General features: G+C 35.0%; 1 protein-coding gene across 24 annotated transcripts in view; it reads right to left on the bottom strand.

Annotated features, from left to right (window-relative positions):
• The window catches only part of LOC123563404 (rap guanine nucleotide exchange factor 6-like), a 125,805-nt gene that overhangs the window by 56,776 nt on the left and 47,953 nt on the right, over positions 1-21,076 (bottom strand). For 22 of the 24 annotated variants that reach the window (XR_006688809.2, XR_006688810.2, XR_006688811.2 and 19 more), the window contains one exon: positions 11,831-11,906. Coding sequence is in view for 21 of the 24 variants with exons in the window: in XM_045356164.2 (XP_045212099.2) it covers positions 11,831-11,906 (76 nt within the window). In the remaining 3 variants the exon portion in view is untranslated. Of the gene's footprint in view, positions 1-4,471; positions 5,207-11,830; positions 11,907-14,010; positions 16,231-21,076 lie in introns of those variants that run through there. The other 2 variants (XM_045356174.2, XM_045356179.2) reach the window with 2 other exon arrangements.

Raw genomic sequence — 21,076 nt, 5'->3', positions numbered from 1 at the left:
CCTATTAGTTGTCTCTTACAATCATGCAAGGGTAAGGCAATGGTTCCAATTCTTTTCATACATAGATCGTCCCAGAACCACATGGGGTTTTTGGGCCAGTGTGGATATATTTGCCCAACTTAGACTGCAAGAACTGGTCAACCAGGCAGTATAGTCACAACATCAGTGAAATAACCATCACACAACGTTTGTGAGAGATGTTTTTTGAATACAAATGTATATATAAGAGAAGAACTGACAGCATACATAGCTAGTCTTCTTACAGCTGTACCTTCCTGGAAGAGTTTAGAGTATTTCATGCTGTGAAAAATTACTGATTTAAAATTAATGTCATTTATAAAGATAATGAATCTTGTATAGCTCTCATTCACTTCATTTCATATTAAATATAATATTATCATTTCTTCATCATTTAACTCTTTAAAATCTTGTAACAATTCATCACTGATTACTATGGTATTCAGGAACAACCTCTTCAGCTGCAGCTTTTGTAACCGACAATTTTTTCCTTTCATTTTTTGACTCATATTAAACGTGACCTAATGACACACTAATAATCCTTTGCGTGACGTTTTTAAGATACTTGGTAAAAATCTGACCAACTTTATACACCTACTTATAATTAGTATGATAACCAAAATGGACAAAAACTTGAAAGCACCTCTTAAGAGAAGGAATGTCAAAAGTACAGCTACTGCTATTGCATCTGACAGTTTGACCACAAATATACTTATGAACTTACTTACAGATTTCTTGGGGGTTTTAAGGAGCGTACAAAACACTTTCACAGCAACAAGAAATAAAACAGTTTTCGTGTGAATATCAGAAACATCTGGTTTTGTTTATGTTACATATTTCTAAATCGTATGTTAATTTTTGGTTTACGATATAGAAAGCATGTAACTAAAAATATTTAAGTACATTTTTCTCTTCTCCTTTCTACTCCATTTAAGTCAAATTAGTAAAGCTGTATTAGAACTCAAATTAGATGCCAAAAATAAACATTTTTCTAAGTTTTCTATTGAGTGTTATTATTATTATTATTATTATACCAGATTTATATAGCGCTCTTTTCATGATAAACACGTTCAAAGGTGCTTTACATATTAGCAAACGCAGACACGCAGGGCGTGAAATTTATCCTCTACCAGTACAAACACACAGTGATCTGACCAGAGGGACAGAGTGAGATAAAGCCCCCGAACAGATAGAGAGAAATCATTTTTAGATACAGGCCTGTCCGGCTAACTTAGCCTCGCTTTTTGCGAATAGACAGTCTGGTTCTTTAACGTGCCCGGTGCATAGCACCGATACACGCTAAGCCGTCTTTCCTGGGAAGAACCAGTAAAGGCCTCTAAGTTAGGTGGGAGACACTCAAGAGCATCTCAGAAATTTCAAGTGCCTGGACCGAGATTCGAGCCCCGGACCTCTGGATTGACAATGAAGTGTATTACCACTAGACCCCCGGCCCACCTCTATCAAAATCAATATGTTCAAGTATGTCCTCAAGTTATAACCTGTTTTCAGAAAAAAACTATCAGGTTAACTGATCATGGCTACATAGTTACAGTCATAATTTCTCCAACAGGCTTTCCCACCAACTGTCTATCTAGCTCTATCTACTCTTCCAGTTGCACAAAAACTCATCACATCACCTCGGTCTGATTCTTCATTCGCTCTAACACAGAATCCAAAGCACTTTCTCAATATGAAATTCTACCAGATAGTTGTTCTTCTCTTTTTTTTGCTGACAGGCTGAGTTTGGTTGATCCATGATAAGAAATCTGGCAAAGTCATCAGGGTCATACCAGTATTGTTAGTTAACAACTTTTTTTACAATAATAATTTGTTAACATCAATTTTTCACCATGGTAAGTTGTCACTTACGGAAATGAGAAATGGCAAGACCTTAATCACATTCTCCCCTAGTCATGCAATCAACTGGGAGGAATCATTGATCACAAAACAAGACAACACACACATTGATGAAACATCTGCCTTCATTCCTTTGCTATTCTGCATTCTTTACTTTGTATTTCAACCACTACTTTTCTTCAGACATGGAAGAATCAGCAGAAGAATCTTAAGATGGAAATGAAAGGAACCGCGACTCTGCACAAGTGAGTATGACATTGTCTATTATGGGCTAACCATCGAATAAAATGAAAAATCATTTAAAATTTACATTAAATTTGGATGATGTGGAGACACTTTATATCCAACAAGCAAAGGCTGTTAGCAACACTGTGATGTTAATAAATATCAGACATCACATCAGAGTAAAAAGACAAGAGGGCCAAGATGGCCCTAGGTCGCTCACCTAAGAAACACTCCATAACAGTGTAAAACATGTTTGACCTAGTGATTTCAAGGAAACAAATATTCTGACCAATTTTCATTACAATTGGACCAAAAAATTGGTCTCTTGCGATAAAACAAGCATTTTCTTAGATATGACTTAGTTTTTGACCCTAGATCACCCATGTTCAAACTCGACCTAGATTTTATCAAGGCAATCATTCTGACCAAAATTCATGAAGATCAACTGAAAAATACAGCCTCTATCACATACAGAAGTTTTTTCTTTGATTTGACCAAGTGACCTAGTTTTTGACCTCAGATGACCCATATTCAAATTCGACCTAGATTTCATTAAGACAATCAACCTGACCAAATTTCATAAAAATCAATTGAAAAAAACAGTCTCTATTGCATACACAAGATTTTTCTTTAATTTGACCTAGTGACCTAGTTTTTGACCTCAGATAACCCATATTCAAAATCTACCTAGATTTCATCAAGACAATCATTCTGACCAAATTTCATACAGATCAATTGAAAAATACATCCTCTATTGCATACACAATGTTTTTCTTCGATTTGACCTAGTGACCTAGTTTTTGACCCGAGATGACCCATTTTCGAACACGGCCTAGATTTTATCAAGGTAATCATTCCGGCTAAATTTCATGAAGATCAGTTGAAAAATACAGCCTCTACTGCATACACAAGGTTTTTCTTTGATTTGACCTAGTGACCTAGTTTTTGACCCCAGATGACCTATTTTCGAACTTGGTCTAAATTTCATCAAGGTAATCATTCTGACCAAAATTCATGAAGATCAATTGAAAATTACAGCCTCTATCGCATACACAAGGTTTTTACGTGATATGACCTAGTGACCTAGTTTTTGACCCAAGATGACCCATTTTCGAACTCGGCCTAGATTTCATCAAGGTAATCATTCTGACCAAAATTCATGAAGATCAATTGAAAAATACCGCCTCTATCGCATACACAAGGTTTTTCTTTGATTTGACCTAGTGACCTAGTTTTTGACCCCAGATGACCCATTTTTGAACTCGGCCTAGATTTCATCAAGGTTATCATTCTGACCAATATTCATGAAGAAGAATTGAAAAATACAGCCTCTATCGCATACACAAGGTTTTTCTTTGATTTGACCTAGTGACCTAGTTTTTGACCCGAGATGACCCATTTTCGAACTCGGCTTAGATTTCATCAAGGTTATCATTCTGACCAATATTCATGAAGATTAATTGAAAAATACCGCCTCTATCGCATACACAAGGTTTTTCTTTGATTTGACCTAGTGACCTAGTTTTTGACCCGAGATGACCCATTTTCGAACTCGGCTTAGATTTCATCAAAGTTATCATTCTGACCAATATTCATGAAGATTAAATGAAAAATACAGCCTCTATCGCATACACAAGGTTTTTCTTTGATTTGACCTAGTGACCTAGTTTTTGACCCGAGATGACCCATTTTCGAACTCGGCCTAGATTTCATCAAGGTTATCATTCTGACCAATATTCATGAAGATTAATTGAAAAATACAGCCTCTATCGCATACACAAGCTAAATGTTGACAGACGACGGACGACAGACGACGGACGACGGACGACGGACATTGAGCGATCAGAAAAACTCACCTGAGCATTGCTCAGGTGAGCTAAAAAGGGAGACAACCAATTTCTCAATCAAAAAGAGGGATAACTAGTTCAGTTTATCTGTGCTGATCCACAGAAAAGTTATTACTCTAAATGGAAATAATTCTTCCCAATTCCAAGAACAACCACATATTGAAAGTATATATTGAACTTATTTTTTTGAAACTATGATTTAACCCTTAGCCTGCTGGCGGCAAGTGATTCTGCCTTTGCGACCAGTGCAGACCAAGATCAGCCTGCACATTCGTGCAGTCTGATCATGGTCTGCACTGTTCGCTATTCAGTCAGTAAATTTTCAGTGAACACCCCTTTGAATAATAAATGGTACTGCTCAAATTGAATGATGGACCAGTCCATTTCAGAAATTCAGCAGGGTAAAGGTTAATATGCTTTTAGACAATGATAAGGACCATTCATAGCGTATTTGATCACTGGAGGGTTTCAAAAGCTACAGACTCAACTGTAGTGTAACAACAGGTGAACCAAATATTATGTACCTCTACCCTTTCTTCCTTGCGATCAACAGATGGCAGAATCTGCTTGTCCGTTGGTGTTTCTATGTCATTGTTATTTTCTTCCTGCAAATGTCTTGCAACAACACGCATGAAAACAGACCGTTTTCGAGTCCTCTTCTTTGTAAGTAAATAATCCATTCTTTCTTTTCTATCGAATCACCACATTAAACAATTAATTATATTTTGTAGCACTCTCCGATAAATTTTTCTTAGAACAATCTTGAAGACTACCAGTATCACTTAATCAAATTATCAGCATAATAACTCTAAAATTCTTATATTCCTACTTTTTGATAATAATTCATGGTAATAACAGTAATCTTCCAACAGAATGAAAACTTTCTCTCTGAAAAATCGTGATTTATTTTTAGAAACAGAAGTGCAAAATTGTGTTATCCTGAAACCTAAGAACTTTACTCCATGCTTAAAATTCCTCAGTGAAGTTTTAACGGCACTAAATTTCCGACTTAAACAATTATTTGATTATCACATGCATTTTCTTTCATGAAATTTTAAGAAGTGGTCTTTCCTGAAATGTCTTTTCACTTAATTTTGCATAATTTAACTTGAAACACTCTTATCACTTCAATATAACTTGAATCACTTTTATCACATTTGTCAATTTGCTTAATTTAGCTTTCCAGAAAAAAAAAAGGAAAATCTTTTCCTGTTTCTACAATTCAAAAAAGTCTTGACATAATGAGTTATATTTAAATGTATGTACGTCAGTTGATGATACAATGAGAGAATTGATTGGTTCAAGATGTACACAGGAAGCCCTAAATGGCTTAAATATCCGGGTTAGAAATATTTGTTTCAAAACTATAGCAATCTATTATTGTCTTAGCAAATAATTAAATAAAATGAAAACTGAGACATAAAACAATTTTGCAAAATCCAAAGGGAATCTTTACCTATTATTATGAAATATAGTGCCAGTAAAATGGGTACCCTGTATATGAAAGATGGCCATGCGTCGGTCATACAAGACTGTTCTACTCAATGATATAGTGGATGGAATGGGAATGGGGGTGAGCAATGTTGCAGCCAGTTACTCTGCTTTCAGTCCCCAGAAAGACTTGTACAGCTATAAGAAAAAAAGCTTGCACAACTATTTACAGAAAGAAAACTTGTCCATATGGCCGTTACTTAACATTATGAAAACAAATAATAATTTAGCTCTTGACTTAATCAGCGACAGATTTCCTATGTCACTCTCAACAATCGTGAATGGTATGAGTAAATAAGAAAAACACTTGAGTATATGATGTTAATTGTGAACACATATATTTGAATATGGTTAAAAACTGACCCAATTGTTGATACTAAACGTAACATGCCATAATTATTTACATACAAATATGGACATAATTTTTGAGTTCAATGACTGTACTGCAAAAAATAAAGCAAAACAATAATTTAGAATAAAATTCATCCTCTGAAGTACTTGTATAATCATTGGTGCGATATATAAATAACTCGGATTATTATGACGTTAACTCTTGTCTTTCACACTTGATTTTAACTTTCACTTTTTGTTTTATCATTTCCTAATGACTGATAAATTGGACACACTTTCAGCGAAACTGACAATGTGAGCTTTTTCAACACAATACCAGACCAAGGCCACAAAAAATTCTTCAGAAATTGGCTTCTATACAGAAAAGATCTCTGACTTTCTCCTGGCAGTCTATTTAGTTCCTTCAATTATATCTTTATTGGTGTAATTATCTATACTATCTATACCTAGAATCATAATAGCATGGTGAGTCAAGCCAACATTACCTATGTCATAACAACAATATATACACACCAGGCATATATCACCCTCACTGTCATATCTCCCCATACTGCTGATAAGCCAACTGTCATAACAGAAAACTATACATAGATGACCTACATAGTGAGTCATACTGCTACAGAAGGCAAAGGTAGGTGACCTAGTTAAGCCTGCCGCTGTAGCAAGTCATTATCCCTAAAAAAGACTTGTTACTGCTTATACACTCCTCATAATGCATCATCATCCATAACTTTAAATTCATGAAAACAATGCTTATGTTTTCACTATTCTCCTTATAGCTTGTGCCTATCCTATAATCACGCCCTTTTACCAAGCCTTAGAGGGCTTATCAGTTTATAAGACCTCCTCCGAGGAATCAAAATATGAGAAGTCTTCATACAGATGCTATATTCATTCATCAAAACGTGCAGAAGCTTGATACGGACACTAATATTCATTCATGAATTACAATGGTACCATTTTTCTATGTATATATCAACACCATATGAGCCGTGCCATGGGAAAACCAGCATAGTGGGTTTGCGACCAGCATGGATCCAGACCAGCCTGCGCATCCGCGCAGTCTGGTCAGGATCCATGGTGTTCGTTAACAGTTTCTCCAATTCCAATAGGCTTTAAAAGCGAACAGCATGGAGCCTGACCAGACTGCGCAGATGCGCAGGCTGGTCTGGATCCATGCTGGTCGCAAACCCACTATGTTGGTTTTCTCATGGCGCGGCTCATATCTCTTTCTACATCTATGCTTACTTCTAACCATCTATTTCTTATCTTCTTCAATAGCATATTCTCAGGAGCATATAATATAAGGAAACGGTGAATACCATAATGAACTGAAAAGTACATAGGAGATTGATAAAAGCACTAAAATTAGCCCAACCCTGATCTCTTTCAATAAAAAAACTCCAATAATTTCCTATCTATCACTTATTTTTCTAACAGAAAAATGTGTATAATAATTTGTAAACTAGGTAGAACACCAAGATAACAGCAATAAAGAAGACCCTTAGCACATCAAACCTCTGCAACAGATATCATAAATGATAAGGACCGAGACATAAAATCTTGCAGCTTTTTGCCAAGCCGGAGCCATCAAATCTTCATAAAATTACACTAAGCTTCTATAGATAACAGGGGGGAAACCCTGGAAACATATCTCTTAGAAATTATCTTCAGTACTGTTGAGGAAACTACAAACTGAAACAAGAAAATATTCAAAGCCGTTTATTTTCAAGACATTCCAAAAGTAATAGAGTAATAGAAAAGATTTACCAGACATAAATTTAAATGTCTCCAGGAAACTGAAAGATTTTCAATTATTAATATTCTCCAAATCACCAGCCAAATAAAAAATCCAGCTTGGAGAGGTTTCCAGTTTTGAAGCAGCTACAGACAAATTGTTCAGTTTGGTGGCGTTTCTGCCCTTTCTGCTGGTACTCTGCTGGTTCAATATTTTTTAATGACAACTGTCATCTGTTTTTATATATATATCTATTACTGAGAGCAGTTGTCTAGTGGTTAAAGTGTTGGCTGCTCTAACCAAGAGTGGCAGGTTTCAGCCTCACTGGGGTCATGACCACGCCTTCTCCAATTACAACAGTGCTGGCTTTTCCAAGAAGTGGACTCGGAGAGTGGTTAAACTTAAAGTTGAATATTTCATAACTTCATCACAATCCAGTATAAACTAATTCATGTCTTTCCATGTGCTTGTGTGTGTGTGTTTGTGGTGGATGGTGGGAGTGGGTGTTAACATATGACATATTATGAATAAAGTTGTAAAATATATTTCAATGGAAAAAGTTGGAACATAAAGAAAAATCAGAAAAAAAGACAAAATTCTGTCTGGCAAGAGATCAACTGGGTTAATGAGATTAACTTAATACCCAAAACAAAAAAAACCATATCTCCTGAATTTGAATTCAGCTCCATGTTCCTTGGAATGAGGAAAGCTGATTAGGACTGCTGAAAGTGATCAATCTTCCTCTAGTCAATGGTGAAGTATCTCTCTGCTATATCTGGGGCAGTTATATTTTCTGGTCACTCTATGGAATCAAGTGCAGCCTGTTTTACCAAGCAATATATGTCTCTTCTCATCAACATTGATATTCAGTATTTATAGAAACTGACAATAAAATGTTGACCTGGAAGAAAGTCAGCTAATGAAAAGCATGTGCTTCACACCAACATGCAGGTCTTAACTAGTGTTCCTGGATTCTGTACCTGAATAATGACTTGTTCACTGCTAGTATAAAACCGAAAGCCTCTGAATGAACCAGAGGTGGAAGATGTAAAACTCTAGACACACTGTTCTGTCCAATCCTCATAAAGAATATATGTGATGCTTAAGGCAAGGATCAGACTTGCAACATTTCTTTTCAGTCTTGTTGTCTTTATAGTAAACTGCTGAGCTAATCATGCAGGCCTACACGTTATACTTCTATACTGAAAGAGCAAAAAAGCCAGACTGGAATATAATTTTTCCAACCTTCCAGACAATTTCTTTATTAAATTAACCTCAATAGGGACGTTAACATCTGTAAAACACAATTTCAGTTTTCATGTTTGCTGTACTTACGTTGGCTTGCAATACACTAAACAGGTCAAGGCCCTGCTTGACCAAGTAAATGAAGATTATGTCCAGCCATCGAACCATGGTTCATCAGTTCAATCCAAACCTGGTGCAAATGTTTTCTAAGAAATTTCTGCCAAAATGTCTTAGAAATGCTCATTTATAATGTATGCCTTGCAAGTCTTCACTGTAGAAATGTTGCCACTAAGTGCAGTAACAACTTGTAAAACAAGAGCTGTCGGAGGACAGCAACGCTCGACTATTCAACAGCCTTGTCAATTGAATGAATACAAAAGTTGAAAAAGGGGCATAATTTTGTAAAATGCAAAGTAGAGGTATTGAACCTCTGTACTGCATGTCATATCATGACAGTGAACAAGTGTGTGAAGTTTCAATCCTTTCCAATTTGTGGATACTGAGATACCAGCTTACATACAAAACAAAAAACTGCTAAGTCAAAGGGGCATAATTTTGTAAAAATGCCAAGTAGAGTTATGGGACCTTCACAGTGCATGTTAGATCATGACAGTGAACAAGTGTGTGAAGTTTCAATCCATTCCAATTAGTTGATACTGAGATATCAGATTACATACAAAAATTTAACCAAAAACTGCTAAGTCGAAAAAGGGGCATAATTTTGAAACAAGAGCACCGCCTTGCGGGTGCTGACGCTCATCTGATTTTTTTTGTATAATAGAAATATTGTCCTACCCATGATTTTCTAAGTCTAAAAAGGGCCATCATTCTTGCAAAAAGCAGGATAGAGTTATGTTTCTTGATGTACAGTGTCCACTTATGATTGTGAAAAACTGTTGCAAGTTTTAAAGCAATAGCTTTGATAGTTTATGAGAAAAGTATACTTAAACATAATACTCATCCAAGAAAATGATTTTCTAAGTCCAAAAGGGGCAATAATTATTGCAAAAAGCATGATGGAGTTATGTTGCTTGCTGTACAGGGTCAGCTTATGATGGTGAACAAGTGTTGCAAGTTTCAAAGCAATAGCTTTGATAGTTTAAGAGAAAAAGTTGACCTAAACATAAAACTTAACCAAGAAATCTGATATTTTCTAAGTCCAAAAGGGGCCATAAATCTTGCAAAAAGCATGATGGAGTTATGTTTCTTGCTGTACAGGGTCAGCTTATGATGGTGAACAAGTGTTGCAAGTTTTAAAGCAATAGCTTTGATAGTTTAGGATAAAAGCTGACCTAAACATAAAACTTAACCAAGAAAACTGATTTTCTAAGTCCAAAAGGGGCAATAATTCTTGCAAAAAGCAAGATGGAGTTATGTTTCTTGATGTACAGGGTCTGCTTATGATGGTAAACAAGTATTCCAAGTTTCAAAGCAATAGCTTTGATAGTTTAGGAGAAAAGTTGACCTAAACATAAAACTTAACCAAGAAATCTGATATTTTCTAAGTACAAAAGGGGCCATAAATCTTGCAAAAAGCAAGATGGAGTTATGTTTCTTGCTATACAGGGTCAGCTTATGATTGTAAATAAGTATTCCAAGTTTCAAAGCAATAGCTTTGATAGTTTAGGAGAAAAGCTGACCTAAACATAAAACTTAACCAGGCAACGCCGACGCAGACGCCGACGCCGACGCCGACGCCGACAACCGCTCAAGTGATGACAATAACTCATCATTTTTTTTCAAAAAATCAGATGAGCTAAAAAAAGAGAGTAGAGTTATGGGACTTGCTTAGTGCATGTCAGATCATGATAGTGAACAAGTATGTGAAGTTTCAATCCATTCACATTAGTAAGTACTGAGATACCAGCTTACATACAAAACCTTAACCAAAAATTTCTAAGTCGAAAAAGGGGCATAATTTTGTAAAAAAGCAAAAAAAAGTTATGGAACCTGTGCAATGTAGATCAGTTCATCACAGTGAATAAGTGTGTGAAGTTTCAATCCATTCCCACAAGTGGTTACTGAGTTACCAGCTTACATACAAAACCTTAACCAAAAATTTCTAAGTCGAAAAAGGGGCATAATTTTGTAAAAAAGCAAAATAGAGTTATGGAACCTGTGCAGTGTAAGTCAGTTTGTCACAGTGAATAAGTGTGTGAAGTTTCAATCCATTCCCACAAGTGGTTACTGAGATACCAGCTTACATACAAAACCTTAACCAAAATCGGGACGCGGACGCGGACGCCGACACCGACGCATGGGCGAGTGCAATAGCTCACTATTCTATGAATAGTCGAGCTAAAAACCAAAAACATTGTTACCTGAATGCTGCTACACAACTGATATATACTGTTGGAGCACAAAACCCTTCATTAATCCAACAAACCTATCTAAATTGGAACTATATTTCATCAAAGTCAAGTCCTACACCCATTTCCTCTGTATACACATATTGTATTCCAGAACAAGCATATCACTACAGACAAACACAAACAAAACCAGATATGATCACAAATTAAGCAATTGGCTCACAATTAGACATAAGAGAAACTTTTACCAGACAAGCTAATTACCTTATTACAATATCTGATTGGATTAAATAAACAAGCTGGAGATAAAAATGATACTCTCCTCCTATATCATGAACATGATATACATTTCCTAAGATGATTTTAATTGTGTCATACTGATATTAATTTCATTTTCATCTTCGTTGAAATCTGTTATAATTTTCTCCTTTACCTAAGTAATAAAAACATGCTCTGATTCACATTTTTCTGCACTAGAGTGCCTTCTTTTGGGGAGTGTCGACATTTCAAATGTTGTTCCAAACAGTGGTACATAGTGCACTGAAGTAGCTCTAATTATGAATTGCATTTATGACTGTAATAGCTGTCTATATTTCATCACGAATCAGTACAGTTGTCAATATATGCATTTCCTGAAGTGCTTTTGTTTTTTGGCTAATAAGGCAAGAAAGCTTCCCTTACACACTATTATACTGACTCATATTGGAACAAAAGCAATGTCTAAAGGAAAAGGAATATTCTCAACTTACCACGATCATTTCTGAAGGCTCGAGGATCAAACATTCGCTGGCACGTCTTGCACATCCTGGTGTTCTTTTTCCAAAACTGAAATACAGTAAAACACGTAGATGAATAGTGAATAGTGGCCTATGACATCTCAATTTTTTTTTAAATCCTTTTATGTTTGTATGTGCCATAATAAGAGATCTTGTAGCATACAATACTAAAGTCTAAAATATGTAGCAGGGTATCAGCTACCAGGATCCTGAAACTTAGAAGAGGATAACATTTTTCTGTAAAGTACACTTTCCATAAGAATATTTTTATGAGAAAACCTGCTGAGATTTTACTTAGCTGTATATAAAATGCTGAAACAGTGACTACTTAAAGTAAGGTTATGACTATAAATAACTTGAAGTTCAAGTACCGTCTTGTAATACCAAGCTTTGTGAATCATGTATCATACTACAGCTGAGAGGAACTGTCTTGGTCACTCACAAAAACTGAGATGTACCATTGTTACTTTGCACTGATTTTCAATGCATTTCTTAATGATGCCTGTCAGCATAAATTCAGGCACCCATATAACAAAACAGTGTGAAAAAAATCCTCAAACTTAACTTATCCTAAGTAATAATACCAACTTGATTTATACATGAGGCAACATAGTTGGCCAAGAAATTATTGTCAAGGAAAAGAATGAGTCCTTTTTGTTTTGTTGAGAAACACAGCCCTTGAGTACTAGAAAGTCAACTTCAAAAGGAAAGTTCAATAAGATTGTATAGCAGAATCTTAAAAGACCTCTGGTGTCTAGTTTCAATAACAAGCAGCTAGAAACCTGCTAATATATTTGTATGAACAATACTAAGAGATAGTTCCAATTCGGTTCTGTAAATAGAATTTACATGAAAGCAAGCTTATGTTACTAATGCCGATGTAAAACAGCTCTGTATTTTCCTGTTGTCAAGGTAAACTGCTGGTTCATGTAATACTATTTTTGAAATCTCGATTCTGTTACCACCGTCAACTTCCCTACATAAACTACATATGGGAAACTCCATGGACAATAACAAACTTGCCAGCCAGGAAACTTGTGGGCTCCTCTAGATAGGCAGTTTTATGTTTTACCTTCTATATTAACTGGTTGGCCAATTGGTATACAAAAGTAATGTTTTTTACAATTTTAAATGTTTCTTCATAAAGAGGTCAGGAGACTTTTATTGGCAGTTCTGAAGTTAAAGAAGTATATATTTTTCAACAGATTGTACCATATTTAATATCCATTACTGTAAGAAAAACAAAATAATGTCAGAAAAAGCTCCCAAGATGCCACTAAAACAGCAGGTGTTACAGAACCATAACTTGTGCTTTCATGTATTTCAACAATAAAGCACATATTGGACATGCCCGGAATGGATTAACAGGCAGATGGCTTCACGCCCCTCAGCTCTGTAAGTGCTGTACCACAGTGCCTGGTATGTGTAACATGTAAAAAAACCTTGTGTATAAATCATACTTTAATCATTAGAGTTTGCTTAGGAATACCCTCTTTATCAATGTGCAATATGAAAATGCCATTAACTAGCTAATGCCATGCTGTCAGTTAGCTAGCAATGAGATTTGCATGGGAATCTTGGAGACACAGTTATGTCCAGATCTGAAGTTTCTTGGCATAAAAGAAATTCATGACTATTAAATAACTTCATTCTCCAGCACTCTAACTATTCTATAATTTATCTGTCTTACATCTGGCTTATCAAATGTGATCAATATTTCACTGTCAAACAATTTTTCTAGGACAAAGAACATTATTTGGAGAGAAACATGGAGTTGTTCGATTTGGTTTTTGTTTTCAACAGTTTCATTTCAGTTATCTAAACCTAAGTTCCTGGGCTGAGATACCCTGAAGACAAACTTGTCAATCCCTTTAATGAAGATGAACATTTTAAGATGCAATCGTAAATATATATTTGGTACAATAAAATTTTATGAACATATAAAATTTTATTACCAAGAGAAATTTGCATAAATTGGTGAGTTTGATCAATGACATTTTAATTGAGGTAGCTGCATATTTCAGAATTTATGAACTGGGTTCAGCACAGTAATCTCATGAAAGTATAGTTTATTGGTTATAGAACCAATATGACTAACATGTAACAGTTGAGCATACAGATGTTAAATGAAAATGAAAATACCAAAATATCACCTTGAGAATGTACAAGTTCTCTGCTCCTGGACTTCCTCCATCCAGTAGGGGTCAAGTTTTAGACCCAGAGGGTTACGCTCCTCCTCTGGTGTGCCCCCATCTTTCAGGGGTTCAGACGAGGGTTGAGAAAGGGCCGTGGCCCCCTCTTCCTCTTCCTCTGATCTTTTGTCCTGACCAACCAAGTATATCAACATATCTTCATGATCCCAAAACTAAAGTTTGTATTAAAACTTTTCACCATGTTTTATTCTCATTAAATTTGAACTAAAATTGACAGTCTTAGCATTAAATAAATATAGTTGTCTCTACCGGTCACTTTAAATCATAGCAATACAACTTCCACACTTAATCTTTACAGCCATGAAAAAATGTGTATTTTAATCCTTTTAATCCATTTCAATAACTCAAGGCAGATCACACACAATATAATTATCAATAACTACAGTGATTTTTTTTGTCACATAAAAAACTATCCTGTAACATGAGTCAATTCAAACTCTTAATAAATTCCAAATTCTACAATAATGTCACTAAATTTCCTTTCCATCCCTTGAAATGCTTTCTTAATCCACAACTACTTTCTATAATTCCTCATCTAAGTCAATTATCAGGTTGCTAGTGTAAACTATCTGTGTGTTCAAGTGCTCTCTGATAGGCTCTCAGTAACTGTTACTGTTTCGCCTTATCAATGGCTTAAAATCCTTTACAATTCCATTTTCCCCCTGTGAGCATCAGTGTGCTAGTTTTCAGCATGTACAAAATTCCACACAAATCAAAGTAATCTGATTAAATAGCATTCCTCCAAATGTTCCACATAGAAGACAAACTTTTATTCAGTCTTCTTGCCTCACACACTTATCTATATAAAGAAGATCTATTAGCATTCAGAGAACACCTATAAAGATAGGAAAACTTAACGTAATTATGATATTATATGATATTTTCTTCACAATAATAGCTTTTTTACATCCATATTCTATCTTGATTCAATCCTGATTCCAGGATAATAGTTAAGGCACTAAATATTCCCAAGAAAGTCAAAGAGAGAATCTCGTAACCTTCAGTCATGAGCCGAGATCAATATTTCCACTGACAACAAACCTTCAGCGTTAAATAAAAGAAGTGTTTTTAACCCCCTGTATGGACTCTTGTATGAAATTCCATTATAAAGTATCCAAAGTTGTGAAACGATCTGATTCAAGATCCAAAGATGTGAGAGAATTATTTCATACCTCAGTATATCTGAAAGATAATTCAGAATTTCTCACAGATAAACGAACAGAACAAAGCTAGAAAAAAGAAAATCTTGCATGATTCAAATAATCATTTCAAACCACGAGTGTCTTAATTCAAGTAAATCCAAAACAATTTTCAAATTTTCTTACGCATAAACCAATAAAACATTGCCGATTTCTGCATTTTTGCATGTTTAATTTTATCATGCGTACTGTAACACGATATTCTTTGTCTAATAAACTAATTCAACCACAACTTCAGACTTCAAATGAACAACAAAAATTACGAAAATCAAGCAATAAATATGCACATAATTATTCTCTGCCATATAATACAGGAAGTAACTCAACTCCAGTAATAACAGTGGCCTAGAAAAACTAAAATTGCACAAAATAGTAAATCCCTTAGTCACAGCTCCATGATGATATTGAGTACGAATGACCAAGTAAACAAAAACAATACTAAAATCATAAATCCGCCATTTTTACATGAAACACGTGCTGACCTCTAGAAACTAAAGTTCCAATTCCAAATTTTTTTTTATTTTTTTTTTTTTTAAGAAAACAGGCCTAGGGCCTGACAGTGTGTGAAACCACAGAAACACTAAACATGTACACTTGCTGTTTTTTGTAACAGAAATCCCTGTATAACAACAATATAACATCCTTAAAACAATCTAGACAATCAGAAACAGTAGATAATAACTTTAGATAACCAGTGGCACACAATCCCAGATTGTTCCCTGGCAAGATGATATTACAGTTATACCATGATAATAACTTGTATACAGTTTGGTTGTTAGGTAAGTGCTGACTAATAAATGTGTTTGAATCATATTTTTGGTTGATTTATCATTTATTTATCAGTTACTATATCATTTACTAGGTTCAGAGTATACTGGATACAGGTATCACTAAAAGGTATGCTCCATTAAACCCAGGTGATGATGATAACATAAATATATACCTATTCCAACAAATGATTAGACATGACCTTACTTCCCCTTACACACCTTTCTCATGTTAATATCAAAACAATTTGTCACTGAATTTAGTGAGCAGGAGATTGCTACAAAAATGTTGTATGGCGATTTTTAACACTGACAGGTATTTCTATAAGATTACATTAATTCCCATAATTTCAATGCATATCTAATATAAGTCCTGATATTCATCACACTGACAGCTACATCATTGAAGCCAACTCTGAGACATAGGTATGTAATTTAGTATATGCTGTTCACAACAATAATTATGTCATTTTTTCGCAGAATCTGCAACAACATGCTTATTATTTATACAATCAACAGCACATGTGCATACAGTATGTTATATTCTGTATGAAATCCGTAACAATATGTAATTTTCTATATAAAATCCATTAATATGTACAATATGTACTGCTATATAGAATACAAAATATTAATTTTCTGTATGGAATCGATAATAATATGTAATTTTCTGTATGAATACTTGATTAAAGTAAATAAACATGTATCACAGTTGCTATTTTGCATGTTTGTCAACAATATTATCTCCACCTATATTCACAGTTTCTCATTTAACTTCCTCTTCCTTCATATCAATTTAAGCAAGTTTTATTAAAACTTCAAAAATACATGTACCATAACATGAAAATTTTATAGGTTTAATAATTTAATCACTTATAATAGCTTAGCTATCTTTTCTGTCATACCAAGCATTAAAGTTGTTCAATACCAGATGTTTATGAAATATACACTTTACAAGTTTTGTGGCTTTTTTTTGCATGGGTAGATCGAAAGTACACCAAAAACCAAGGTCCCATCTTTGTTAGTACAAAAGGTACTTTGTTGTAACGTGCAATTGGCCTTTTTTTCAAGTGCATGTCTTGAATTTCAGATATAGAAGTATTCATTCATTGCATGAACTTGTTACTAATCAACCTTTCAATTTTCCACATGAAAGAAAATTGAAGGAATTTGACATCAACAAAAATGCAAGACTCCATACCATAATTTAAAGTATCAATATACTGTCACCAGTTTGACAATTGATACAGGATATTATTACAATGTAGCCTTTAAAGGGATACACATGGGTATTTTCTTCAAGACATATATAGATCCATGATTTATCTATAATAAATTACAGTATCAACTTATAAAAGGAAAGAGAAAGAGGCTGTTTTATCAAAAACAAATCTTGCCATTGTTTTCACTTTATTATTGTTGCGGGGTTTATTGTCAAAGTGACAGAATTATAGGTCATATGGTCACTTTCCAGCTTTTGACGGTTGAGAAAGACCCATGGATGTCCCTGCCAGCACAATTTCAAACACAGGCGGGCAACTGGGTTTCCACATGCCAAGTGAGTGGCTACTTACACCAAACAAGGGTGCCATAGTCACAAAATACGCCCGTCACCTTGACCTGAAATGAGTGTCATGGGTGACCTGCATATAAAGTTTGGTGACAATATGTAGAAGCATTCATCAACCCACTAAAAGGCCATACAAGAAAATTTCATTCTTACATCTGACCTTTGACCTCTAAGTGTCACCTTGACCTTATACTTAGGTACCTTACGTTCTTGCCCATGACACTCTAGTCTAATGATGGCGAACGTTAATGTGCCAAGTTACATCAAAATCCCTCCATGCATGAAGAAGAAATGCTCCAGACAATTTAGTCACTCTTGTATTTTGCCTTTGACCTCTAAGTGTGGCCTTGACCTTACACCTAGGAACCTGGTTCTTGTACAAGACACTCTAGTCTCATGGTGGTGAACATTTGTGCCAAGTTACATCAAAATCGCTCCATGCATGAAGAAATGCTCCTGACAGTCATTCTTGAATTTGACCTTTGACCTCTAAGTGTGACCTTGACCTAAGACCTAGGGACCTGGTTCTTGCACATGACACTCAGTCTTATGATGGCAAACTTTTGTGCCAAGTTACATCAAAATCCCTCTATGCATGAAGAAGAAATGCTCTGGACAAAATTTTTGGACGCTGCCAGCCCTGCCCGCCAAGGGCATTCCCATAATACGTCTTTTAGACGGGCGTATAAAAATTCTACACTTACAACAAGATTTCAAACCCATAAATGGAGGGTGTGTGCAAGTGAAGTAAACATCTACAACCAAACAGCCACGTAGGTCCCTCTAGTCTGTATCTGGAAGCGCCTGATGTTTAAAGATATCTACCAAATAAATCCCTGATCAAATTTCTAAAAAAAAATTCTTTGGAAACCTTTTTCTTCAAACTGTCACTAAAATGAAATTCATTACCAACCATTCATTCTCCACATAATCAACATGAATATTTAAGCACTAATGCAATTCAATTTCATCTAATTGTTACAAGAGAAAAACTTCCTGGAATCACATCGGAAGGACTTTTTTCCTAATTCCATTAATGACCTTTTACGGCTGTGAGGGATCAATACAACATACTAAGTGTCTTTGGAATTTTGCCCCACATGACTTCAAAATAACTGGAATCCACTATCAAATCATGATGGTTTTACTGTCACGTATTTTTAATGGAGTTCCGAGAAAATGAGTCGAAGGGAGCTGAAAAAAGTTAAGATTATTTTCTTTTAGATTTTGGAGACAAGGCAGGAAAAACTCTGATAAAACAAATGGGTATAGCACCAGGTGTAGAGAAAATTTTCCTCTGATTAGATTTTTACAGATGATAGTACAAAATTCCTCTATTTTTTTCTCCTTTTTTTTACCACTGATTTTTTTTTATATAGCTAGCAAAGATAAATGAGCCGCGCCATGAGAAAACCAACTTAGTGCATTTGCGACCACCATGGATCCAGATCAGCCTGCGCATCCGCGCAGTCTGGTCAGGATTCATGATGTTAATTGCTAACAGTTTCTCTAATTGCAATAGGCTCTGAAAGCAAACAGCATGGATCCTGACCAGACTGCATGGATGCGCAGGCTGGTCTGGATCCATGCTGGTCGCAAATGCACTATGTTGGTTTTCTCATGGTGCGGCTCAAATGAGTGTCCTGTCTCAAAAGATTTAGGTATACCTGAGGTATTTAGAACTGAATTCAATCTGTTGATGATTTTTTTTTATTTCATAAATGCTTCAAATTCTGTTTTGCTGATAAGCATCTGGCTGTCTAGAAATCAAGAGTAAAATGACATGTTTCCCATGGTCTATTTTCAGGCTGTTTCTCAAGTTTATTCAAGTATGAATGAAATACATGTGATAAAAATTATGATTTAAGTGGTAAGTGAAAACTTGTAGCCTTAATTAACTCCAGAGGAAGCCAGAATGCTTGAAATACTGACATGCTTTAAGAGAAAAATGGAAACATAATGACCCAGATTTATATTTTTATAATAAAATATAGGTTAAAACACTTAATAACTTCAACTGTAACAAGATAGTCAAACTAACTAAAGGAGATCAAACTGCTTAGATAAATTATTACCTCTGTACACAATCGTCCTAATAGAATGCTAATTACTAAACTGCATGTTCAAACTGTTATCTTTTTATTGTTTTTTTTTTTTTTTTTTTTTTACTTTTTCAATCCATAAAATTATCTTGCTATGAATACTGACAAAACAAAGGGACATAATTTTGTAAGAACTTAAATAGCTTCAAGAGTTATCTCCTGTGACTGTCAAAACCAACACCAAGGGCAAGAAGTCTTCCACGTTTCTAAAAATGTCTTAAAAAAACTCCATTTCAGTAGTTATAAATCCTGTGATCAAATTCAATTAAGAAAACAAATTCAGATGGGAAGAGAATATGGAAAACCAAATGGATTAAGGGGATTCTGCTTGACAAAAAAAAACCTCCCAAGGCAAAATTTCATTATTTTTCTGTGAGTAATGCATAGACTTCTAAATTGCTTGAAACTGTCTGAAGCTGAACTGGGCTGAAAATCTCATATTATTTCATTTTCTTTCATATGGAAAAACACAGAATCTACTTTGATGATCAAAGTAAAAAGAGCAATTTTTCTTTGTTTCTCTTCTGTTTCTTCTCCTGTTTCCAGAAAGGTACAATTTGATATATTACTGGAGGCACTGATTTGACATTTTATGTGTAATAAAGATATTACGATTTTAAAATAGTTTTTCTGTATCAAGATCCACTCTGTTCTGTTGTGACTTTAAGTACTTTTGTTCTGTTGTTTCTCAAAATGTTATGCCAATTTATTTATCAACCAAATGACTCCTGCTATATTCAAATAAAATAATAATAATAATGTTGTTTTATTGTATAATCATGAATCACCACGATCAGTTAAATCATTCAACTGCTCAAAGACATTGACTTAAGGGTGAACAAGGAGCTGCGTTCAATAAATGCTTGATGCCCCCCGCCCCCGCCCCCCTGCCCCGGTGGCATCCCTGTCGATAGATTTTCCAAAACGAGGTCAAGGTCAAGGTCAAACTGAGGTCAGGTGATGTTTGAAGATGAGGAATGGTCACAGGTTACACGGAAACAAGCTGGCATTAAGCTGCAAGGTAACTGTCAATTATCTGACAACAGTCTGTCAAAAAAAAAGGTAACTGGAAATAATCTGACTCATATATGGGAACAAACTTCCAAGAAAAAAAGTTTAGCTGAAAATAACATGGACACTATTTCCATATTATTTCCAGTTTCTGGGCATAACTTGCAAACTATATGACAATAAACTGGCTTATAACCATCAGCATGTAAACACACTGACAATATTGTCAGCTTGTTTCCAGTGTCTGGAAGAAATCTGGCTGGAAAATGGCAAGAAACTGGAAATAAAAAACATAATTTCTATAATCTAACTGATATGGCAGCACACTGGAATTGTAAACAAGAGCTGTTGGAGGAC

Source organism: Mercenaria mercenaria, chromosome 2 (assembly GCF_021730395.1).
Source record: "Mercenaria mercenaria strain notata chromosome 2, MADL_Memer_1, whole genome shotgun sequence".
Lineage (NCBI taxonomy): Eukaryota > Metazoa > Mollusca > Bivalvia > Venerida > Veneridae > Mercenaria > Mercenaria mercenaria.
The sequence above is the reverse complement of the archived record's forward strand: the minus strand, read 5'-3'. Positions and strand labels throughout refer to the sequence as shown.